Source organism: Rutilus rutilus (genome assembly GCF_951802725.1).
Source record: "Rutilus rutilus genome assembly, chromosome: 18".
Classification (NCBI taxonomy): Eukaryota; Metazoa; Chordata; class Actinopteri; order Cypriniformes; family Leuciscidae; genus Rutilus; species Rutilus rutilus.
In genome coordinates, this window is record NC_140231.1 from 4,720,241 (window position 1) to 4,747,267 (window position 27,027).

Genomic DNA, 27,027 nt, shown 5'->3' on the forward strand with positions numbered 1-27,027 from the left:
TCTGATGGATGAAGTTAAACAACTGAAGAACCTTGTGAAAGAGAAGGATAAGAAAATTGAAGGATTGGAGAGAAGGATTGATGATTTGGAACAATATACAAGAATGGAGGATTTAATTATAAATGGATTGGAAACAACACACCGAACGTATGCCAGTACTGTGGCGAGAGACAAAGTCGGTGAAGACGCCCTGCCAGAGGAACTTCAAACGCTGGAAAAACAAGTCAAAGGTCTTTGAAAGTAAGAATATGAACATTCAGAGTGATAATGTCGTGGCCTGTCATACCCTTCCCTGAGGGAACAGCGGAGCAAAGCCTGTCATAGTTGTTCGGTTTGTGAATCGGAAACCCCATACCGAGTTACTGAGGCAAGCTAAGAAGTTGAAGGGTACAGGGGTGTATCTGAATGAACATCTTACCAAGAAGAACGCCGATATTGCTAGATGCGCATGCATTCTGAGGAAACAGAACAAGATACAAGCTACATGGACAAGGAATTGCAAAGTGATGATACGGCTAAATGGAACACCTGAAGAAGCCAAAGTACTCACAATAAGAGAACTCAAAGAATTGGACCAGTACGGATAAGTGAAGACTACTGTATGTGGAGGAATGTCCATGATAAACAACAACTGTGGATTGTGTTACAAGTGAGGACTGTGTGGAGGAATATCATATGGACTCATTTATCACCAAAATAAATTATGTTTATCTAAAGGATGTTCCCATTCAGATATATTGACGATGGGGAGTTTGTTAATATTCATAAAGACTGTGTGTCTGACCACTTATAAACTCAACACTGTAAGTACGAAAACTTGAATTTTAAAACTTTCAATCACACAGATTATAAAATGTATGATATTGAAAATGATATTGACCTGGAAAACCATCATCATGATCTTCTTCTGCTTATCCGGGGCCAGGTCGCGGGGGCAGCAGTCTAAGCAGACTTCCCTCTCCCCAGACACTTCCTCCAGCTCTTCCGGGGGGACACCGAGGCGTTCCCAGGCCAGCCGGGAGACATAATCCCTCCAGCGTGTCCTAGGTCTTCCCCGGGGTCTCCTCCCGGTGGGACATACCCGGAACACCTCCCCGGGAAGGCGTCCAGGAGGCATCCGGAACACATGCCCGAGCCACCTCAGCTGACCCCTCTTGATGTGGAGGAGCAGCGGCTCTACTCTGAGCTCCTCCAGAGTGACCGAGCTCCTCACCCTATCTCTAAGGGAGCGCCCAGCCACCCTGTGGTGAAAGCTCATTTCGGCCGCCTGTATCCGGGATCTTGTCCTTTCGGTCATGACCCACAGCTCATGACCATAGGTGAGAGTAGGAGCGTAGATCGACCGGTAAATCGAGAGCTTCGCCTTGCAGCTCAGCTCCTTCTTCACCACGACAGACCGGTACATCGACCGCATTCCTGCAGAAGCTGCACGAATCCGTCTGTCGATCTCCCATTCCATCCTTCCCTCACTCGTGAACAAGACCCCAAGATACTTGAACTCCTCCACTTGAGGCAGGAACTCTCCACCAACCTGAAGCGAGCAAGCCACCCTTTTCCAACTGAGAACCATGGCCTCGGATTTGGAGGTGCTGATTCTCATCCCAGCCGCTACTATAGATAATAATGAATATACTGTGGGGGTGTTCCTAGATTAAAAAAAAAAAGCTTTTGACACTATTGGGGCAGTCATGGCCTAGTGGTTAGGGAGTTGGACTGGTAACCCAAGGTTGCTGGTTCGATTCCAGAACCGGTGGGAAATGACTGAGGTGCCCTTGAGCAAGGCACCTAACCCCTAATCGCTCCCCGGGCGCCACACAAAGGCTGCCCGCTGCTCTGGGTGTGTATCCACGTTTGCAGTGTGTGTGTGTGTTAACTACTCACTACTCTGTTCCTAATGTGTGTGCATTAACTTGGATGGGTTAAATGCAGAGGTCAAATTCCAAGTATGGGTTACCATACTTGGCCGTCACGTGTCACTTTCACTTTCACTTTTCACTTTCACTATTGGTCACAGTTTATTAATGAGGAAATTGGAGAGATATGGCATAAGAGGAAAAGCCTTCTCTTGGTTAAGAAGTTACCTTAAGGATAGATATCAGTTTGTACAAATAAATAATATTAAATCTGATCTAATGAAAGTTACTTGTGGAGTTCCACAAGGTTCGGTGTTAGGTCCCAAAGTGTTTGTATTGTATATAGATGTTATTTGTAAAGTGTCTAAAATATAAAAAATGGTATTGTTTGCTGATGACACAAATTTATACTGTTCGGGAAAAAAAAATTGGAACAGCTTCTAAATACAGTTGAAATTGAATTGATGGTCTTAAAAAGATGATTTGATGATTATCGACTTTCACTGAATTTGAGTAAAAAAAAGTAATAACAAACCTAAACTTAGGATTAGTAATGAGGAAATAGAAAGAGTTTATGAATATACATTTTTGGGTGTTATAATAGATCATAAATTATGCTGGAAATCACATATAAATCATGTAAAAACAAAAATGTCTAAATCCATTGCAATATTAAATGAAATAAAACATTTTGAACGAAAAATCATTATTGTATTGTTCGCTCATTAGTTCCATAGAATTACTTATTGTGTGGAGGTGTGGGGTCATACATATAAAACTAATACAAATTCAATATACAGTATATGTTACAAAAGAAAGCAATAATGATTGTAAAACGGGCTGACTATTATGAACCAACAGATATATTATTTATTAATTTACAATTTACATTTATTAATTTATACTGCACAGATTATGTATATAAAGTATATAATAATTGACTTCCAAATTGTGTTAGAGGCTGTTCGAAATAAGAGAAAGTCAGTATAAACTGAAATGAATGTATATGTTTAAAAAAGTAAGAGCAAAAACTAATACAAAAAATAGATGTATATCTGTTAAAGGGGTAAACATCAAGCATTGCGTTAGCTCGCATCAGCTGATAGCCAGCTGTTCCTGACGTGTTCCAATCCAGTGTCGACATCTATCACAGCGGCACATATAAACTCCCATTCCTTCAGCATTTCCTCCATAGCATCGCTGCTCGCATTTAAACTCCCTCCTCCAACCCCAACCGAACCTGTCATTCATAGTCATTCTTTTGATTTTGTTTTTCCCGTACAGTTCAATACATTGCAAGCTTTTCTATCATGTATTTGTATGTTCACAACTCATGTAATTGAGAATTGTAATTATGCATATACTGGTTCTGTTCTGTACCCCAGGGGGGTTTGACTTGCTGCTCTCCCCGCTCTATCCAGGCATAGCTGCATGGACAGGCGTAGGAGTTTTGCCCAGAACAGAACCATACCACCAACATGCTATAATGTTAATAAATGTATATACTTGGCGAAGTGGTCCTGACTGAACTATGGAATAATTGTGATAAGGAATTCAAATTGTGTACTTCACTCTGTAAATTCAAGAAAATGTTTAAAAAAAAGGTGATAAATAATTATATAACTCAATATGAATAATTTGTGCACGTCATATGTAAACTATTGAAATAATATCTGATATGTGTACCTTTGTAATCATGTTGAAAATTGTCTTATGTAACTGTTTATTTTTAATGGATCAAATCCAGAGAGGAAAGTGGCACTCATTAAATAACTATGTATAAAGGGTAGGCATATTTGGCTTCATATAATTTTTTTTTCTTTCTTTACTTTGGAAAATTATGTGTGAGGACCAAAATAAATGTTTGTTGTTGTTGTTGTAAAATGATTGACATTTTCATTGATTTATTTATTTGGAAACAACATGATGACTTATATCCAATACCATGCTTAATCAGTGATTCAGAGGTTTCATCAAGTAGACCTCTGCTGTGCAAAAGCCTCCAGTGCACGTGCCTCATCTGGAGAAACCTCATCTGGAGAGCTTTTTAAAGCTGTCGGTTGTCTCGTGGCTGTCCATGGTGCTGAAGCGAAACGGGCAAAGTCATACGGATCATGCTTTAGAATGAATGCCACTCTCTAAATGTGAATCATTTATGAGTTACTTATTAGATGAAGGGTACGCTCGGCAAATAAAAACTTTCCTGATGCACATGACACCATCTGCACAGTCACGTGCGAAACGTGATACTCGAGATCCGACTTCTATGCTCAGGTATTCCCAGGATGAAAACACGGTGACTTTAAGACACAAGACATTATAAACTGACGTTCAGTTTAAAACTTTAAAACTAGAAGCGTTTGCGTTGCAGCTGTTGCTCGCATTGCATCAGGTTTAAGTTGAACTATAGTCTGCTAATGACAGCGAGCGCGAGCTACTACTCGTCGCTTATTGCGATAAATCCTGTCTCGCGCATGCATGAACATGCACATGTACATGAACGTCAAGACGCCGTGGAGTTTGTATGAATGCTTACTTAATGTTTCAATCCGTACCGTCATCGCTCTCTAACACTCAGCAGATTGAAATGGAAGCTCGCGACGTGGCCTCTAATAAGATGCGCTATTTTCCTCGTTAATGTCACGTTTAAAACACCCTCCGGTTTGTAGTTTGTGCGCTCACTACGCAAATTGTCAAAAAAGCTCCTCTGCAGATGCGCTGTAAGGACTGCGGATCTTCCTTAAGCGTTTGTTTAAAAATATCAGTGCAATATTCCAGGCGGTGGGTGAGTCAGTGAGAAGAGGGTTTGTAGAGACTGCTTCGAGGTGAATTTTTGGGGAGAAAGATTCGAGTCATCGGGATTTTTCGGTGAGAAATGCATGCATTCCACTTTATTTTGGGTGTATGCATGCGTGCATGCACTGCGGTTTGGCATGCATATTTTTGCATGCATGTCTGACATGCCTTCTACGTGGCAGTGCTCAATATCCTTGGTGTAATAATTAATAGCATGCTAATTGTGATGGAGATGATGCGCTTTGTGTTATTGTTCCAACGCAGTGGAAGAGAGCGAGAAAGAGGCGAAATCCGGGTAAAATGTAAGAGGATTTGATCCCCGACCACTGAAAGAGATTAAGTCGACAGCAGTGCAAGTGAAATTGTGCTGCATATAAAAATAGGACGGATTGGTCTTTCGATGTGAGATTGGTACCTTCCATTCTGTAACACAATCGCCATGTACTCAAGTGATCTCATTTCAGGGGCATAGCACAGTTGCTGCTCTGCTATAGTAAAGCTTTATTGTTGTGGATTTGGGTCTGGTATATGACTAATTTGCTGTAAACCGGGAAGAGTTTCGATGAAGAGTGCGCGAGAGCTGCGCGCGCTCAGCATCATCATCATCAGCAGCAGTAGCAGCAGCCTCGAGCTCAAATTCAGAGCAGCTCGCATCTCAGAGCATCATCTCCTCGCATCCAGACATAAAAGACGTTTGCAAAAGTTTGACGATAAGGTGCAATCTATTTGACGTAAGTGTAGCCTATATGACTTGATGGTTGTGTCTTGGAAATTGTAGAAACCAGTGGTTGGGGGATCACGACGGCATTAAAAGGTAGTGCCATATTCCTGGAAATTTCAAATTGATTATGAGCTACTTTTATATGTAGGATGTTTATGGTGTGCATGTTTGCGGCGAACTTGGCTATAGTAGTGCACTGTTTGCTTAATGACTCCAATTTAATTACTACACGTTTAGGAAGAACCCCGTGGCGCACGCCCAATACTAATTCTGAGATACCTTGAGAGACATGCTTTTGACGATGCGCTCTCGCGACAGAACTCTAAAAGTGTGAATGTTATGGACGGTGTACGCATTATAATCCATGTGAAGTCAGGTAATTTTGCCCGGATATATCACGTACAGTTTTAATGTGTGCATCACGGAAGTGTGATCAAGGTTTTTGCATTAAGCTGTAAATCATTTTGCATGATGTTTATGTAGGATTAGAGCACCGATCGTGTGTGTAATGATTTGCGTAAATGCGTAGCGCCGACCGTCGGAATGAAAGCACACTGCTCTTGCCTATATTTTAAAGCCTATGTATAGAACTATGTTCATATGATGCACAGCCTTATATGTGTATGAGCACAAAATAATAGTCTAAAAGGCGTAAGTGCGATTAAACATTTAGTATTTGCGTAGAGGGCTTGTGGCTTCTTCATACGCGGAATGACTGCCGTATTTTGCCGTGCACAACTTTGATATTTATTTAATCATTATCCTGATAATGCATATAATTGCTGTGGTATTAATCTACACTATACGTAAGCTGTAACGGGGGCTTGGACCACCACAAAGCACCGATTCACATGAACGCGCAGTATTTATGAATATGCTCAGGCTTTGAATTAGATAGAGGGTTAAAACGAGGAAATATGAACATTTTGTTCAGTACTTGTTAAACTACCACAAAGAATATTGTGCAATTAAAGGATTTGCTTTTAGATTGTTGGTAAGACTTAAGGTTTCATTAGTTAACATTAGTTACTACTTCGAGTTAACTTGTGTTTAGAATGAATAATACTTTACAGCATTTATCAATCTAAATTAATGTTAATTTCAACATTTACTAATACATTATTAAAATCAAAGGTTGTATTTGTTAACATTAGTTTGTGCACTGCGAACTAACATGAGCAAACAACTGTATTTATATTCACTAAAATGAACAAAGATGAATAAATACTGTAACAAATGTTTTGTTCATTGTTAGTTCATGTTAGTAAACTAATGTTAACTAATGAAACCTTATTGTAAAGTGTTACCGGATAATTATATGCAGCATGAATCAACAAATCACATAACAAAGTTGCTGTCCATAGACAGACTTTGAATGTTAAAGATCTACTTTGAAAAACATTTTGTTTTTTTTGTTTTGTTTTTGTCTAAAAATGTAATCAGATTTTGAAGCATGTTCCAAATGAAAATTGATGCACTCCATAATCACAAAATTATGCTTTTCATGAAGCAGATTATTACCTTAACTTTGTATTTTCTCTTCTTTAGTGAGGATTCATCCTTTGGAGAATGATGTGGGGTGGAAGGGGAGCAGCTTGGCTTTGGATTCAGGCCTGTTTACTGGTGACCAGTGTTCTGGCTGGAAAAAGGTATGTTAATGCACTTGATTTTGGTACATATTGTACTCATATCTTGGAATGATTAACATATTCTCTACTTTTGCTGATCACTCTCTGTTTTTTCATACGTAATGACTTTGATCTAAATCTAGGTCTTTGATCTAACCTATGATGTTAACTTAGACCAAGGATCAGAACCTCCGACTTCAAAGAGGATGTTATGCTAATGAGGCTTTCATTAATATTTTCATCCTGCTGTTACTTGCTTTTACTGTTATATTGCGTGGCTCATGGTGTGTTATTCATTTATAAGTGATTTTTTTTCTGACATACATTGTGAAGTAAGAAAACAAGATTATACGCGAGTCCATCATCCTTAAGCAATATCACTGAATTAGTTTATTTAGTTGGAACAAGACAAAAACATATAGTAAGATAGATTTTTATTTTTTTTAAGCTTCTTTAAATATTAAGGGTAAATGCAGAGGTTTGTAATCAAACCTCTGGGAGGATGTGGCTTCAAAGAGTGTGCGTCCTGTTCGATCTGATCGAGTTATTATTTTAAATTTACTGTTACGTTTTCATCAATGGAGCTTGGATTTTTCTGTACTATTAGCAGAGAATTATGCTGCGGTTTAGGAAAAACAACGACAACAAAAACAGTGTTTTAATGATGCATATAATTCAATTTTTTTTACAATCATGATTGTAAAATAATCACTGCAACACAAATGTCATGCCACGTTTTGCTTGCCTTAGATATATGTTATACGTTTAGACAGGTGACAGTCACAGTATTGTATTAATATTTGATAACAATACTTTAAAAATGCCATAGGCATACAATGTCTTATTTGTAAGCTGTGTGTGTGAGAGCAGAGAGCACTGTTGCTGTCTATATGACCTGTAGATGGGGTTGCTGTACAATGTTTAATGGAGATCTGTTTTCTGCTCATAAGCGCATGGATTTTACATTGTGTTATTCATCACTGCATGGTTTCTCATTCACCCAATTACCACCAAATGTACCAATATATATATATACACACACATAGTAGTCTGCTGCGATTTTTCTCCGACTCTGAATTTTGTGCATTCTATTATTATTATTATTATTATTATTAACAGAGATAACAGCGGATATGTCATTTTAGGTCAGGCTGACATTACCAGTATGCTGTGAGTGTTGTATGCGTAATATATGAGACTGCGTTTTCCTCTCATGACCCCTTTTCAGTGTCGCTCATAGAGTCTGTGTGCATGTGCGTGTATGTCTCTCTGCGCCGATGGGGGAAGGGTGGAAGTGTTCTCATTTTAATTTTCTCGTTGTTTTTGTGGCAGTCTGTTGTTGAATTCGGTGAGTTCCAAAGTTGTGAGACCACTTGTGAAAAAAAATCTCTATTTTGCATTTTTAGAATAGATTAAAAGGTTAACACATTATTTTAGGTGACATGGTTACATTATTGCATGTTCTTATTATAGTAATAAATTCAATTAGATAAACCAAACCATAACCCTAATTGTATGGTAAGTACATGTAGTTAATATTACTCAGCACTTATTTAAGTGCAATGTAACTACGTCACCTTAAAATAAATGTAACCGAATAAAATGAAACCAGGAGAAAAGAATCCGAAATATTGAGAGTATACTGTTTGCATGATTTTAAAATATTTGCTTTAATTGAAGCAATGAAATAGAGATTAAAATGGTCAGTATTGACCAGTCATAACCAATCATAACGTTTCTTTGAAAACAGTTCAAATCCCATATTTTCAAAGTGAAACTGTTCAGACTTTCAAAGTTCAGACTTTTAAACCGCATAGACCTCATAAAATACGTTCTTTGTGACAAAGGAGACGAGTACATAAAACAAGTGCACGACGTGCGCACTCTTCTTCTCTGCTAATTTCATTTAACTGCTTTGAATCGATAGTTATCATTTGTCTATGTAGGTTTAGTGGAATATTCCTAGTGCAATAACAGATATGAAACAACAAGGATAACCTGCGTTACAATGCGTGTGATGTCTCTCTTTTTTGGGGTCTCTGTTTCTTTCTTTTTGTCGTGCTCTCTCCCTCTATCTTTGCCATGTCAAAACACTCCGATCCGTGGTCCGTCACTAATCATGATGACCTCATCCTCTACTTGAAATCTGTTTCCCAGCCAAGCTTATTTCTGAAACACCGAACAGTCTGCAGCCGCACTTGTCGTCCAGTACCTTTTAGCAGGAAAAGAATGTCAATGATTACCAAAAAAAGCAAGCAATTACGTATGAACGGCCACCGGTGATGACAAATTGGTCACCATCCTTACAAGCTCTTAATCATAAAATACCATTTTACTCTATATGATTAAACTGCATTTTGCTCATAATCATTTGTCTGAAACACTTATGATGTTAACAGAGTTCATTCTTTTTGCAGTCGTAAGAGTGTCTTTTTAACATTTGGCTTCATGATGCCAGAACTCAGAATATCCACATGGAAATTTGCATATAAAACAGTGTTTTAGCTAATTAATAATTCATTGTTCCTCTGAATATACCCCTTTGCTCCTAAGATGGAAGGAGACTTGTTTTTTGTCTTCAGGCTAATACATTGCAAATTCTCTTTAAACCGGCTGGATGTTTGAGAATTACCCCGAGGAGGGTGTCTGATTTAACACGACAGGGTGTGCTCTAGCCACCCTTTGCTGTTGATTATTGCTTTTGTTGGGTTTTGAATTAAACATCTGCTGTTTTGCATTGTCAGCTCCAATCAGAATGCAGATGAGCAGAAAGACAACACCACAGTTTTCACCAGGATTCTGGACAGCCTCCTCGATGGCTATGACAACCGTCTTAGGCCTGGTCTAGGAGGTAGGTACAGACGTTTCACTAATGCTTTATACATATGTGTCCCAGTTTTCAGCCTTGTGGGGGTTCTTTGGTTTTAACGGTAAAAAGAAAATGGCTTTCCAGATAATCTTCTGGTGGTAAATGTAGTCGGGGAAAAAGTTTCCACAAACACTTACCATTCACCAATTATTATGTCTAGTCTGTTTTTATCTCTCTGATTTGACGCACTCACGTCAGCGAGGGTGTCATGATCTTGACTTGTTTAGTTTAATAGTTTCATTGTCATGTTCTGTTTAATTTCGTTTTCATGGTTCTCCCTGTTCCCATTTGCTTGAGTTCTCGTTTCTAGTTTGTTTCTAGTTTGATTAGTTACACACCTGTTATCTGTTTCTTTAAAGATCTACGTGTATTTAAGCCTTCTGTTTTCTTTTATCTCTGTTCCACGTTAAAGTTGATGTTAGATGTGCTTTCACGTATCGTTCTCCGTGTTTATTACAGTTTCTTGTTTCATCATCATTCTGCGTCACGCATCTCATCTTTGGATTTAGGTGCATGCTACCCATGACAGAGGGTCACGCTGTTATTATTTTATTAGGATTTAAAGTTATTTATTGCACCAAAAAAAAAAAAAAACATTTTCACTGGCCAGTAGCTCAATTTGATTTACTTGCCAAATGCATTTTTCCATCACAATTAAATCATGATAAGAGACTTTTTAAAGCCTAGACATGGGCGGAGCTTTAAACGGAATTACTTGAGAAGAGTTCTGGCAGGTCACGCTAGTCAAGCTCGCATCAGTGACTCTCAACTGATCCACATCTACCTATAGGAATACAACGTTAAATACGTCGTATTCCTATAGGTAGATTACGTTTAAAAAAAAAAAAAAGTTTTATTGGACCCTGATTAGAGAACATTCAAGTTGATAGAAGATATTCAGTAGTTGAAAATTGCTAAAACAAATTTTAATATTCATACAAAATGCAAATCTTTACAAATCCCCTTGAATCAGATTAAATTCTCGAATTATGTTGTACTTTAAAATCTTGAATTAATGATATCTGCATACATTCATTGCTGCTCTTATCCATAGACTGCATGGATGTGCCAGGAGTTCATGCCCAGAACAGAACCGCCAATCCAAACTGTATGCTAATGGTCAATCATATTTGACGATAGTGGTCCTGACAGAATTATAATTATAACATTTCTTCTAATTATCGGAATCGATAGTCTCGTTAGCTGTACTACGACATGTAGTGCTTTGTGCTTTGGTTGACCAAAGCGGACTTTTCCCGATCCCGATAAATACATAATTGTCTTCTAGTTGAAACAATAATAATAAATGTTAAATCAAAGAAAATGTTAATTAAAAAAAAAAAAATAAAAAAAAAATCGGTAGATTATGATTAAAAAAAATATATATATTTTATTGGACCCTGATTAGAGAACATTCAAGTTGATAGAAGATGTTCAGTAGTTGAAAATTGCTAAAACAAATTTTAATATTCATACAAAATGCAAATCTTTACAAATGAAAGGCCTAATACATAAATGCTTGCCATTACCGGGAGAGAGTGAGACAAAGACACATATCATGTGTCTTGTTGTACAAGGTTTAAAACATTTAAATAGACATATCAGGTAGTGTATTTGTATGATGTAGTATTTTAGTTTATATTACTCATGGCTATTATCTGCGATCGTATTCAGTTTACACTCATTCACTTCACACACTCATTATTGCATAGTGATGTTAGAGGTTTAACATGCATTGTACCATTAACAGATTATGGTCTATAAAAGATGTTTATAGATGTAGGTTCCATAGAACTGGTTTGCAATTTCCGAAACAGAAAACCAAATAAAATATAAATAGTATAAGCAATTTATCTCAGATAATAACCACGGTGTTCCGAAGTGGAACTTCGACGCTGCGTCAAGGTGTTGATGATATGTGGGAACCAGTGGCGGAACTAGAGTTTTATACATGGGGTGGCCAGGGGGTGGCCACTGCTACTTGCGGGGGTACACAGTACACACACACACACACACACACACACACACACACACACACACACACACACACACACACACACACACACGCACACACACACACACACACACACACACACACACACACACAGTGGAAAAGCTTATGGAAGGAATTGGGTCACTCTGTGTCTGTAAGTGTTGAACATCCAAAATATTTGCAGAAAACAAAGCTGAAGCACCAAGGAGATAAGATACAGTAGCATGTGTCTGTTATGAACTGCTGCATTTATTTACAATTTTTTTTTATTTTTTTATTAGATATAGCAGGCATCAAGCAGACATGTACTTGAAAAATGTAAACAATTGTATTGCCCATCAATATAAAATCTTATCCTAGGAAGATTTAATACAACATAATTCTTTCATTATAATAATTTATAATTATTCTTTCTAATTATAATTATTTAATTTATAATAATTTTTTGTGTTCATTTTTTGGTGAACTATCCTTTTAATCTGGCAAAATCTTCTCAACTTAAATTCCTGAATTTGGTATGTGATTGACTGCCTGTGTCTGGTAGATGCTCTGAGCTGAAGTCTGACCACACTGACTCTGACTAGCCAGTGGTGATGCAAGGGCTGGGGTCTGTTTGCATCTGATCTGCCTGTTAGTCCAGTCATTTTAAGCCAAAATGGGGGTCAACCTTGAACAAATTGCAACAGAAGCAAACTCAACTGATTTTGTATCCTCAATATGTCCTAAGTAAGGAAAAACAAGTCCCGAAGAATCCCATTAGGGGAAAGTTTCGAAAAAGACCCAGATATAGCCTATTCATTCTTTCTCTCACATGAATAGGGTAAAAATTGTAACCTTTAGATATCACCATGAAAATTACTGAGTTGATTACTTACATCAAGACAAACAAAAAATGTATTACAAGTTTTTATAAATTGTTTGTTAACATGGACAAATGGTGCATAATCTAATTATGTATGTGCTAATTTGCATAAATACAACAACAGATCTAAACATTGGGTATAGCCCGGTGAAAATGTGTTGTTGAATCTTGTTGACATATAACTGTAAAATACTTAATGTTAATGTCTGAATGGAACCCATTTAGGCTACCCATGAGCATTAATACATATAGGCAGGAAGAAGTACTTTAGAAACCAGCCTTTATTAATTTTTAAGAGATTGGGTTTGGGGCTGGGTCTGTGGGACTGTTTCTGGGGGACGAGTCTGAGGGAAGAACAGGAGACAATGGTAAGGAGAATGCAGAAGACAAAAGGTAAAATAAAAAGGGAATCCCCAGAAACAGTTTTCAAAACTTTCCCCTAATGGGATTCTTCTGGACTTTTTTTCCTTACTCAGGACATATTGAGGATACAAAATTATTTGAGTTGGCTTCTGTTGCAATTTGTTAAACCTTTTTTTCATAAAATGACTGGACTATGTTTGTGCTTATTAAAAAGAACTCTTATAGCCTATCTCTCCCTTTCTTTTCATGTTTAATTGACCCTGTTCAAAAATATGCCAAATTTAAAATATGATTCCAATCATATTCATATTCTAATCATCATCCAATTACCAACATTTTTATCTTAACTCTTTCCAGTATAAAAAAAAGGTGTTTTTGGTAATTTTCACAATTTCATGGCACCCCAGAATATTTTGTTGTATGAATATCTGAACATACCAAAAGAAAGAACAGACCCTGTGCTTTAAAAAAAATAAAAAATAAAATCTGTTTTATTCTAGCTTCGTGAATCGTGCGTCTTTTTTATCAACACTTGCGCGCAAGTTTCATAAAAAGCAACATGAGCAAAAAGCTGAGAAAATCGCATTTTTATCAAAGACTACATCTAGATCAGATTTAATGATGATCAAAACACAGTAGATCGAGTCCATCAACACCCTACACCCATAAAGCTTCACAGTCCTAGTGATCGCATTATGATATCGCTTGTTTCTGCTCTTCATTGCCTGCGTTTTGATCTCCTATCCTCACATTAGCTAGAACATTTGTATACTGTAACGTACACACATGGCAAGGTAGCCTACTGTATATGCGTGTATTAGGCCGAATGTATTCGGAGCAAACCCCCCTGATGCTAAACCTTAAAAACTTACTTCAAATATGATGTTTTCTTATTTGGCGAAGTTCGGTATCTTGCAACTATCTCTCGTCCTCTGCTCGTCCGTTTGAAAACTGCGCGCGCGCCTCGCTGCCGGCGAACGTAATTTTTTTTTTTTTTTAAATCAGCATCAGCAACTGCCAGTAGCAAATACAATTTTGGGGTGGCACCCGGGGTGGCCAATCGCATGTCAGGGGTGTCCAGTGCCCGGACCCCCCTCTGGCTCCGCCACTGGTGGGAACACTCCGGTGTACCGGTGTCTAAAATACGTGTGAATACATGGCAATTTTGATTGACTACGGCAGTTGGGTGACATCACAGGCACACCGACAGGCTATAAGAAAATGTCATCAGCTCTTTTGTCTTCAGGAAGCCACTTTGTATGAAGGTGTGCATGTGAAATCTGAACCCGTGTTTCTCTCTGTGTTTGAAAAGTGTCATGCAGCATGACAAGAAAAATTGGGTTAGAAAATGTATCATGCCCTGACCTCGTTTCATTACAAGTAGAGGATACACACGAGACGTGTGTCATCTGTCTTGGAGCGGAGCATATGCACGGTCAGCTCTCAAAGGGGGCTGGCTGTGTTCACTGTAACTGTTTTACAGTGATGAAGCTTTACTTCTACCTGGCTTTCTTTAAGGGGGATAAGAGCCAGGTGTCTGCACCCTGTGGTTCCTTAGATCCTTAGCAGTGACTTAGATCATGGGTTTTGCAAATGGAACTTGCGGAGGAGTTAGAGACGGGTCTATCCCTTTCTCAAACTTCACCCACTAGCTTAGCCGCTCTCATGGCTGATCTGGAAGCTCGCTTGGCCGCTTCTTCCGATCTGGCAGAGAGCTCGTTATTGTTCTAATGAGTTAGACCAAAGACTATATAGAAAGACGGTTCACTTATATTACTTATGAATTTGAGAAACTGAATATGTCCTGCCTTCTAAGTAAAATAGCCAATTTCTGATTGGCAAAGTCATTGCGTCACTACAGCTGCCGTTAGAAGACTCGCACTTAGGACTGCACATGCTCATTGGCTGGTCTAGCCTAAAAATTAAGATTTTTTCATGCCATTTGAGCATAAGAAACAACATTTATGGGACAGTTCATGTCAGATTTTGTTGCTGATTTGAAATATGTTATTTAATTGTCAGTTTGGCAAGCAGTTTTTGAGATGTCAGGATTCAAATAGATAAGACTTGGTCTTGGATGCCTGAAATAGCTGCCCGTAGGTATTGCAAATATGGCCGCCGAGTGAAAAGACTTTTATGAAAGGGACTTTGGTTAGACGTGACGGGAGTTGAGACGGATGTTTTAAGTGAGCCCGTCATCTCCCTCACCCCAGAGAAAAGGAGGAATGTCCTCCAGGAAGATTAGATGAGCGATTCCTCCCAGGACATAAACGCTTTCCTCCCGTAAGCCTTCCGTTTCTTCCTGATCTCCACGATGAGGTGTTGCGAGCGATCTCTTTCCTGGCGTGGCATCCTCCTGGAAGGCTTGCACCTTGCCATCTTAGCCCCGCCAAACTACATTGCAGCTCGTAGGCATGGCATATCCATGGTCGTGTTGCAAGTCTACCAAGCCAACTTATTGAAGGACATCAATTAAGGCAAGGGGAGGTGTCCAGATGAAGTCCTGGAGATCCTCCCTTGAGACAGTGCAGAAGTTCACAGAGGCGAAAGTTAAATCAGTGGCATTAAAGAAATACATCCCCCACTAAAGAGCTAAAATATTTCACGCTTTTTAAAAGGGGAGGTGTTATTCAGATAGGTAGATCAGGTAAATGAGCTGTCTTAAACTTCTCTATTAGAACGCATCGTGAGATGTCGAAGCGTTATGGTTGAGGTTGAGTGTTGTGCTCTCTTCGGAACACTTCTTCCCACCCCTCCAGAATTAACTGGTACAGGGGTTGGTTCTCATTCATCCTATATCTAACAAGGTTCTTATGAGAACTTGTGAAGCAAATAAAGGAAAATAATGCATTAACGTTCTCTCCAGCATTGTGCAGCTAGGAAATTAAAGAAAAGACATTACTATGTCTGTTCCCTTCTCTGGAGGACCAAGCTTTGCATTGCATCCGACTACTGCAGTGGTGTTGGATCAGGGAATTGGAGCAGTTTTTCTTCTCCTGTTGGAGATGTGATTTTTCCCGGATGCAGGGAAGCGTTTAATACTATCTAGAGATAGATGCAGTTGCTCCTGTTCTCTCTCATCGTTTGCCCCTCCTTCTGAGTGTGGAGGTATTACGATTGTGTTTTCTTTATAACACACGCAAAGAACTGCTTCAGTTGAAACAATTGGCAGCAGAAAAAGCCCCACAAACTCCGGGAAAAGCCCTTCTCAGGAGCACGTCAATAGAGATTATGTTCTTCACTTGTAATCACATCTCATAACCATACACTATAGGCTTTAATGAAAAGAAAGTGGCCTCATTTGCATCACTGCCCCACTGTTCTTATATGTTGCCTTCTTCATTTATATGATGGAGACAGTATAAGTGTGTTCTCAGATGACAAAGTGGATTTTATCGCTATAAGCATTCCGCTACATCGTCTCTCCAGGACTAGGAATTTGGAGTTGTGCTTCCCTTCTACTACATATTTATGGTGGGTACAAATTAAAAGATTGGGCAGTGCCGCCACTTTTATTTGTCATGATCTTCAGTACACAAGGTATGGAGGCAGTATCCTCCCTATTTTTCTATTGCGAGTAGGTCGGCTAATGCAAAGAAGGAGAGTGACCAATTCCGCCACTTGCGTCCCTCTCCTTTGTCTGTCGGTATTAGGAGCAATTACGGTATTAGGGCAATACAGACACTAAGGTCCCACTTCCTCATCTGTCGCCCTCTCCAGTACTGGAAGTATGGAGGTGGAAGCAATGTGCTCCCTCTGTAATCACATATAAATGGGCTGTTAAAGAGGAGGTGAAAGGGCAATACCACCATTCGCATCCCACTTCCTCATCTATCGCCCTCTCTGGAACTTGGAGTATGGAGGAAGCGTCAATGGACTTCTTATGGAATCACATTCATATGGCCAATACATGGAGTGTGGAAACAGTATGTTTGCGAGGGAAGGGGCTGTTCACAGAGTAGGAAGAGTGGGCATGACCGCTAGTAGCGTCCTACTTCCATCTGCTGCCCCCTCTGATGCAGTGGATACAGAGGTTGCATTAAGGACGGGGTGCTTAATTACATGCTCCCTTTGGTTAGGTTGCCCTTTAGAGCTTATAGCCGAGGGATTGTTATGGTCGGAGTAGCAGTAGTTTAGTCTGCCCTCTTCCAGTTTGGAGTTGCTGGTGGACGCAGTGAAGCTGCTGCCTCCCTAGCTAGCTCGGCGCCCGGGACAGTTATACAGGTAAGTAAGGAAGGGAGGGTATTGAGCTGTGTACACTGCACCTCAGGCACTTAAGCTCTTGGTCACTCAGTGCGCTGTATGGTAGCTTTTGGCTACAGCCAAGCTCGCTTGGTTAATTTCACAGCACAGTGATCGGGCATTTGTTCATACCCCCTTTAATTTTTTCATACCCCCTTTAGTAAAATGTTATAATAAGTTTACAGTAATAAGGTGTTTACAAATCATTTGCAAACTATTAGTTTATATTTAATTAATAGTTTACAAACTATAGTTAATGCATTAATAGACTATATACAAACAATGAGTTCTTCATACATTGTCACTGTAATTAACAAATTATTATTGTTTAATTAGCTCATATATAAAGAATTAAATCATGCTTTGTTTTCAAATTAATTAAGTGCTTTAAACCTATGTTGAAAATCAAGCTTTTAATGTTGTTTATTTGTCTATGTGGTGTTTTTAATATGCTTTAAAACAAACCATGTGCAAATGCATGAGTCAACACCATTTTATATGTCAACACCTGAGTATGTTCTCCTTAAAACTGCAGTGAACCAAAAACACGCTTTGAAATCGCTGGTGTTTCTGACGTCACAAACTACCTTGTAATTCTTGGATCTCTGAGCTGGTGTGAGTGAGTGGAGGCGGGACTCATTTGCATATTCATAGAACCGTGTATAGAAAATGAGGCAAGGGTGTAGAGTTACATTCAAGCTATTTTAAGGCATGAAGAATTTTTTTTTTCCCAGGAAAAAACTTTTAAATGTAATTTTTGTGATCAAAGATTAGTTTTAAGGGATACAGTTATTGACTACAGGGGGATTTTAAGGTTAAAGGGTTAGTTCACCCAAAAATTCACCCTCATGTTGTTCCAACCATGTAAGTCTTTCGTTCATCTTCGGATCACAAATTAAGATATTTTTGATGAAATCTGACAGTTGTCTCACTCCTTCATAGGCTTTCAGAGGGACCGAAACTCGCCGGCCCAGAATAGTTATTAAAAACATTGTTAAAATAGTCCAAGTGACTTCAGTGGCTATACATTAATACGTTTATACATTTATACGCCAGGACGCATGCGCGAGAACTGAGATTACGGCGTTCTTCTTCTACTACTAACTTACTTGTTACTGGCTGCTCACTCCTTGGGAGTATTACCTCCATCTACTGTACAAGATGACGTCCTAAATCGGAATAATTGGAATAAGAACGGAATAAGTTGTTGACAAAGCATTATCTAACGCTAATTAAACAATAACACTTTGTTAATGACAATGAATGAAGAACTTATTATTTGTATATAGTCTATTAATATACAAACTACAGCTTATAAACCATTAATTAATTATAAAGATAAGATTAGATGTAATGTTTAGGATTGGAGATAAGGGATCTCTATCTATCTATATATATACAGTATATATATATATATATGGTGTTGATATATTAAAGTTTATGTATAAAGTAAAATAATACACAATTAGACTTAATGTATTTATAAACATGTTGAGAACACTTATTAATGTCTAATAAAGATAGGTTTAAAGCACTTAATTGATGGCAATTTTGTATTTTCAATGATCTAATCTAAAGTGGGATATATTTACTCTGAATTATCATTGACAAATCCTTTACACAAGTTTAAAATGTAACTGCATGATAGGTATGAATAACAAGATTTTAATAAAGCATTAAAAAACATCATGGACTCTTTACAGATGAGCTTATTAAACAATAATACTTTGTTAATTACAGTGACATTGAATGAAGAACTCACTGTTTTGCTGTTATTATAATAACAATGTAGAGACTACAATTTATAAACTATTAGTTAACTATAAACTAATTGTTTGCAAATTATTTATTTATCTATTTATTTTAATTATAAAGCTTTTATTATAAAGTGTCACCAAACCTTTTGATAACACACTGGATAGATACTTTTACAAACATTTGATGTCAATTATGTCACTAAACGTAAGTGTGTTGTCTAATCTGACAACTGTAGACTCTAGTACTGTACCATCTTTAATTCACAAACAATGTGATTTTAAACATGTAACTCGCATTGTTTGCTGATTGTTAAAGGTACTATATTGAAAGAAGATCACACTGTTGTGTTTTGGTGATTAAACCGAATGTACTCATTACATATTGCACTAGTATTGCACTGAAATAATGATTACGTGGACCAAAAATATGTATAACTGTAATGAAAGCATGTAATGAAAGCTTGAAAGCAGGTTTTGAAAAGAAATGAGGTGAACTAGCTGTGTTCCAAATGTGATCCGCTTGGATTTTTGCACTAAGAGGTTGGAAAATGTACAACTTGTGAAAACAGTACCAAAAAAAAAAGTACTGTAACATCTTTATTTCAAAAACAAGGGTCATTTGAAACATATCTTGCATTGTTTGCTATTGAATGAACTGAATGTTAAAAGTACAAAAAGGAGAAATAAAGATCACATTGCTCTGTACTGTGGTGATAAACCAAATGTTTAATAAATATGTAACATATTCAAAATATATGCATAACTTTAATGAAAGCATGCGATCAGGGTTGGATTTTCTTTTGGCTAAAACATTCCTTGTCAAAAATGCCATGAATTAGCTTTGACCAGAACTGACTAATTAATTAAGTTGGCAAGAATGTCTTCACACATGTGGCATATCTTTTTTTCTTTTTTTTTATGTGTTTGTTTGGCCTTACTCCCAATACCTGATAGACTAACAACTTCCATCAACATCAGTCTTTATTACATGACAGATGGACACTGTTTTTCTTGGAGGCAAGATAGTAAGGTTAATTTCTGCATACACAACACCAAACTATGTATGCAGAACGTTATAGCGAGGTTTTTACTTGAATTTAAGTACTTTTGTGAAAAGAAAAGAAAAGAAAAGAAAAGAAAAGAAAAGAAAAGAAAAGAAAAGAAAACTGGACCAAAATATCCCAGGATTCAGAAAGAGATACTGTAGAACTCATGCAGTTTGAGTGTGGAGAGTTTGCTGAACCTCGATTAGGTCAAAGACAGGCAGGTTGAACCTCTGGATTAAAGGGTTGTTTAAACTAATGACCAACTCTGATTGACACTCAAACTCCTAACTTCTTGCTTCAACAGAGCGTGTAACTGAAGTCAAGACTGACATTTTCGTGACGAGTATTGGACCAGTATCGGACCATGACATGGTAAAACCTCTTTTTTCTTTCTTTCTTTAAAAGTCACACACATTTAACCCTCCAGCTGGGATATGGCTCTAAATGTTATTATTTTGTCTTTATTATACTTACTGACGACTTTCTATTCACACTGTTTTAATACCTAATTTCTTTGATAAAACTTGTCATTTCACCTTCTTTGACTTGTATCAAATGTCCTTATAAAAAAAGCGATATTCCATTGATATTTACTTGTCAAAAATAGTCATAAAACATAATTGCTCATGGAAGCTAGCATGGGCACTATATGATCAGAGGTCAAAAACTGAAGCTTGAGTCTTAGACCTTTTTAATGATGTATTGTTTGCCAATAATTATATTATTTTGCTTTTAAACTTACAGTAACTTTGAACTAATGTAAACAAAGAACGCTTCAGGATGCCGGCATCCTCCCACGGGTTAACAGCTTAATATGATTATGTGTCACTCTAGGGTTGCAGCAAGGATTAGTAGAGGCTGAATCTAATCGCAAGCAGTTGATTTGTAATAAAACAAAAAAATTAACTCAAAATAACACTTCTCAGATTCTCAGAATACAAAAACTCGGCAAACAGAACAACCACTAATACAGACAAGATCGGACAAAGAACACTAGAAACACAAGGCTGTATATACAAAGGATAATCAAAGAGAGGAAACTAGAAACAGGTGTGGCAACTTAATCAAACAATGAACAACCATAGCAACAAATGCAAACACAGGAAACTGAACAGGAAACAGTGCAAAACCAACTCAGAAAACATCTCAAACAAAACTCAAACTCAGAAAAAAAATAACCTGACATTATGGGAATGTACTGTTTTTAATTATTAATTCCATAATATATTTAGCATAATTAAACATCCTGCAGGCATACAGTATCAGATATTAAGTACTAAAAATGCTAAATCTTTAATATTAGATATTAAAATATATTATCATATCACATTTCTCCTTTCAAAGTTCCTTCATAAAGCAATTCTGCATATTGTCCATGCATGCCTGTAAATCAGGTCTAATTTTCGTTTTTTATTTTTTTATTCATCCAGTTATGTAAGTTTACCTAGAACAACCGGCTGTACCAGTATCACTTTTAGGTGTAATGCATTCCTAAGTAATTAATTTCTATAATATAATTACTTTTCCCTTGAAAAAGTAAAGTAAGGGATTACTCTTAATTCCCTATAATTTTATTACAGTTACTTCCGATGTAATTGCATTAAATACTGTATAGGCTATAAAACAATTCTAAAAGCAATAGTGGATTTAACATCCGAATTTAACATCTAATGTTAAAAATGTTTGTTATTAATGAAACCTTCACGTTTTAAATACTTTGGTCAGTTCAAGAATAATTTATGCAATTTTATATTATTTATTTGAAAGAATTAAAAGAGCAATTTCATGTCTATTCTTGTTCAACTGGTCGAAGTTGATACGTTATTTAGAAAGTAAATTAGTAACGCAATACTTTTTAGACAGAGTAATTAGTACAGAAATCTAAATACAGTGTTGAAATTAGTAGCAATTAATTAATACTTTTTTAGAGTAACTTACTCAACACTAATCAGTGTCATAATGGATGATCATGTGAAAAAAAAAAGGGAGGGGGGGGGGGGGGGGGGGGGATGCCCGCCCGCCCGCCCGCAGCTATGACAATCAGTAGTTGTTAGAATGATTCATGCCACTAATTATAGCCACCAATGCTTCAGAAAGCTCATGGCTCCTCCTGTGACTGCAGTTTTACCGAAATTACTGCACAGCAGCTACTCTACAAGTATCAATTAGAATCCTTTAAAGTATTTGAGATTCTTTGTCACATTCAGTGACAAGAGTGTAACATTTTTTTTTTTCAACAAAATACTGTTACTAATTATTTATTGAAACTAAAACTACACATGGATTTAAGATAAATTTATGACACTGAAAATATGTGGTCTTGCAGGAGTACACCATAGATGTGTTCTTCAGGCAGAGCTGGAAGGATGAGAGGCTGAAATTCAAAGGTCCCATGGCAGTGCTTCGTCTCAACAATCTCATGGCTAGTAAAATCTGGACCCCCGACACATTTTTCCACAATGGCAAGAAGTCAGTCGCCCATAATATGACCATGCCTAACAAACTTCTACGGATCACAGAGGAAGGAACTCTGCTTTACACCATGAGGTGAAGCTGCTACTTGTTTTTCATCTGCTTAGCAAGAACAGGAGGTGCATTTGGTGACCTTTTCATGCTATTTCCTTTAAATGTTGGTGTTTTATCTCAAGTGATTGCACTTGAGAACCGAGATGTAGTAATTTATATCTGGCCTGACTGTCCAGGGTGTTTCTCTGTCTGTGGCTTGACCCTACAGAGGATATGCTGTTTGGGGATGAATAGGATAAATGTTTGGATATAAATATTATTTATATAAAAAAAATAAAAAATAATAATATTAAAACAACGACAAAGGTGTATATATTAAATGACATTGTGGTAATGCCAATTTTTGGAGAATCTAGTGAATTAAATATATTAAACACAAAAAGTGAAATGTATCGATGTGTACATCTCTAAATTCGGAATGGATGAGCAGTGACTGCATATCAGGTGAATTCCATATCAATGCATCTAATTACACCGCTTAATAACAGATACATACAAATAATACCAACTGTATTTCTATCACTTTGAAAGAGTATGTTGTAACTGGGTAAAATTGTAATTAACTGTCAAGGGGTCTAAATATTGTATCCCACCTTCTCTCTTGTGTCTCAGGCTTACAGTCAGAGCTGAATGTCCGATGCACTTAGAGGACTTCCCAATGGATGCCCATGCTTGCCCTCTCAAATTTGGCAGTTGTAAGTGCTGTGCTTTTTTTACATTTTTGTTCCGTAGAAAGTTTAGATCCTACACAAAATCTTTAAACTGAGTGCCTGTGAGCAAACGGTGACTTTCTCATAGGTCAACAGAGTGTAGAGATCATCTCTGACATAGCAACTCACATAACTGAGTTCACACAACCATCCGGACAGATTTAGCCAGCTCTACCCTGACCCAACTAATCAGTGAAAAGAAAGAACAGATGTGTAAAGAAAGAATCAGGAGGAAAAGAAACATGAATAAAAAACAAGCTTGAGACTCGAAGCCACAAGGCTCTAAATATTTCAGTGTCTGCTGCGTCTCTGCTGTGCTTGAGAATCCACTGCAGTATATGACCCCAGGAAGCACTGACAGCTGACAAGTGACTTCTTCACTTTAAACAGTTTATTTTGTGTTTTGTTTGTTTGCACCAGATGCATACACAAGGGCTGAAGTGGTGTATGTATGGACACGAGGGGCAGCGCAATCTGTGGTTGTGGCTGATGACGGCTCGCGCCTCAACCAGTATGACTTGATGGGACAGACTGTCGACTCGGGTGTGGTGCAATCCAGCACTGGTGCGTTTTATACCCTTAAATTAATTTTTTTTTAAATATTACTTTTTCGTTCTGTGGTTTTATTTTTGCAAGTTTACTTCAAAGTATCATGTCCATCATTTTTCTTGTTGATTTATTCGGTTCTCTTTTTTATTGGCCAATTGATCAGAATTCATATACATTCTATATCATAAACATCTGAATGCTGTTCTAATATGAACTGTGAACAGTTTTACACGAGCAAATGCTCTACATATCACAGCTTCCAGATGAAAACACATAGCAGATAGATTTCTTTCCAACGTATGAGCAATAAGTATTATTAAATAGTACATATTTGTTCCCATGAGCGAAATTCAGGTGCAAAATAGCAGCATATGGACAATCCATGACAAAACATGAAACAAAAAAAAGTGTAGAATTGAATGAACAATGCATAATCTACCATAAATATAAACACATTGTAATATTTAGCTTCAGTTTATGTTCAGTTCTGTTCAGTTTCTGAGAACCTGGGGTTGAATCTAAACTGTAAAACCTGATGAGTATTTGCCGAGAGGACCAACCTGCTGCAGCACATACATCGCAAAGTGATGCACCCTCAGCAAAGGCATTGGAAGACTCCTAGTGAAGTGACCCCTGACCTCTACAAGTGAAGGCATACCCACACGCCTTGTAGGAGAGGGTGATAGCATCAGTAATCCAATGCAAGATGCACTGCTTGGTGACCGTATTTCCTCCACTGTGACCACCGAAAGAAACTAGAAGCACAGAGGATCAATGCCACGAGCCTGAGCGGTGGACATACATTGCGTCTCATGAGGTGGAGGCAAGAAAGCCTGCAAGACAACTTGCTAACCAGCCATAGAAGGAACTTTTGGGATATAGTCCTGTCTAGGGTGTAGTAAAGCTCTGACATCACCTGAAGCAAAGTCTTAGCTGGAGGAGGCTACTGAAAGGGCCTGCAGGTCTCCTACTCTCTGGAGTAATGTCTGGGACTGATTCCAAGGCCTCAAGCGTGGCCTCTGTTAAGGCTCCCAGGACCAATTCTAGGTACCAGGATGAAACTCGTGACCAACAGATAGGCCGCATCCATCTGGCACCATGCAAGAACTGAGAAACTATGGGGTGCCTGCCCGCAGAAGATCCGTTCAGAGATGTGTGGCTAGCGGAAATGGCTGCTACATACACCATTAAGGTAGCAGGAGCCATCTCTGCTGTGAGATCCTCTTGAAGGAACTCCAGTCCTGGGCAGACAGGGCAGTTAAATGGATCCACATCATGTTGCTTAGACCAAGATACAAACAGTTGCCATATCAGGGCATATAACCCCCAGAATATAAACTACTCTCAAAGACAGGAACTTGTTCTCTGCCCAGAGCAGGATCTGCTGCACCTGCCTGAAAATGCGTCCCGAACGCAGCCTGCCCTGTTGATTGATATAAGAGACCACTGAGGTGTTGTCCGTGAGGACTAACATGTGGTGTCCCTTCAACTGTGGGAGGAAGTGTTTCTAAGCTAGAAAAACTGACCTCATCTCAAGGCAGTTTATGTGCCATGAGGTATGAGGGCCCTCCCAAAGGCCACGGGCTGGTCGGCCATCGAGAACCGCACCTCAGCCTGTGAGAGACCTATTGGCCTAGCTTGATAGTCTCTCACAGTTAGGATTGAATTTACATATGCAGGTGACAGATGTGCCTGCATTATAGACGATTCTCACACTATTCCTAGAAAAGTGGTTCTCTGTTTTGGAGAAAGCACACTCTTCTTGAGGTTCAGCCTGAGCCCCAAATGCTTCATATGAGCGAGCACAAGATCTCGAGATCGTGTTGCTAGCTCTTCCGACTGGGCTAATATCAACCAGTCGTCAATATAATTGAGTACACGGATGTCCTGGAGTCGCAGCGGAGCAAGAGCAGGATCCATGCCCTTGGTGAACGTGTGGAGACAGAGTTAGGCCGAAAGGAAGTTCTCGATATTGGTAAGTTTCGCCCCCGAAAGCAAACCTGATAAACGTCTTGTGTTCTGGCATGATCTCGATGTGAAAATATGCGTCCTTTTAATCTATAGTCACAAATGATTCCTCAAATTTCATCGTTAGCATCTTGCACCCCTTCTATGTCTGAATAGTACGGTTCAGGCCCCTTAGATCTAAAATTGTACGCAGACCCCCATCTTTGTTGGGTACTATAAAATACCAACTGTAAAATCTTTTGTCTCTTTCTGGGAGGGGTGCATGTTCTATGGCCCCTTTCACCAGAGCACAGTTCTTGTTTGAGGAAGACTTTGTCTCCTTCCTGGCGCACTTTCGTTACCATTACTCCTTGGAAACTAGGTGGACGGTAGACAAACTGAATCCTGTAACCTTTTGTTACAGACCTCGGGCAGAAGTTGCCACACTGTCACAAAGTCTGACCGAGGAATCTTTTTTTTCAATAGAATTGGTCTGTTTGGTGCCTGTTTGGAGTAGCGGACTGGCAGGGAACACCCGGACTGACCACAAGAATGATTTGCTTGTGAGCGAAGATGGGGCGAGGAGGTTGATGACGCTTGCGTATGAACATGAGCGGAGGATGGATCCTTCCACAATCTTGACACCTCAATGTGAAGATCGGGAAAAAGAATGTGATATGGCGGTGAGGAGGCTGTACTCGCGTTGATATGAGGAAGTGGTCATCCAGTTTACATCCATTTTCTCTCATCGGGCCAATCCAGATTTAATTTGGCCACTGCACAAGTAACAACCTCAAGCAGCTCTTCAAAAGTGTCAAACTGAGGAATCTGCTCCGTTGAAGCACTCGGCTGCTTATCCACATCCAGTCCCTCAGGATCAGATGCAGAAAGCATGAGTTCCACGTTTTGGTCTGAAGAATTCGCAGAGCGAACTTCGAGATAAAAAATGTCTGCGGAGAGTGTGTCTCAAGCTCTGTTTCTGCCAACTCAACCTGCGATCCCCATGACCGGAGTTGCCACGCTGCAGTTGAACCGAGCAGAACTGGTGCGAGTCCTGACTGACAAATCCTGACTGATTTCACAGACACACAACACAATGGAGGATTGCAGACACACATTCAAAAAAACATACGGCTTCTGTTCAGATTAATTATAATTAATCATG

General features: G+C 38.5%; 1 protein-coding gene across 4 annotated transcripts in view; it reads left to right on the forward strand.

Annotated features, from left to right (window-relative positions):
• The first annotated feature begins 4,186 nt into the window (after positions 1-4,186).
• gabra1 (gamma-aminobutyric acid type A receptor subunit alpha1) overlaps positions 4,187-27,027 on the forward strand; it is a 34,575-nt gene continuing 11,734 nt past the window's right edge. The window contains exons 1-7 of one of the 4 annotated variants that reach the window (XM_084386433.1): positions 4,187-4,721; positions 6,919-7,019; positions 9,743-9,849; positions 20,435-20,502; positions 22,457-22,677; positions 23,269-23,351; positions 23,787-23,930. In XM_084386433.1, the coding sequence (XP_084242559.1) occupies positions 6,940-7,019; positions 9,743-9,849; positions 20,435-20,502; positions 22,457-22,677; positions 23,269-23,351; positions 23,787-23,930 (703 nt within the window). In that variant the 5' untranslated portion in view covers positions 4,187-4,721; positions 6,919-6,939. Of the gene's footprint in view, positions 4,722-4,863; positions 5,464-5,633; positions 5,747-6,918; positions 7,020-9,742; positions 9,850-20,434; positions 20,503-22,456; positions 22,678-23,268; positions 23,352-23,786; positions 23,931-27,027 lie in introns of those variants that run through there. The other 3 variants (XM_084386434.1, XM_084386435.1, XM_084386436.1) reach the window with 3 other exon arrangements.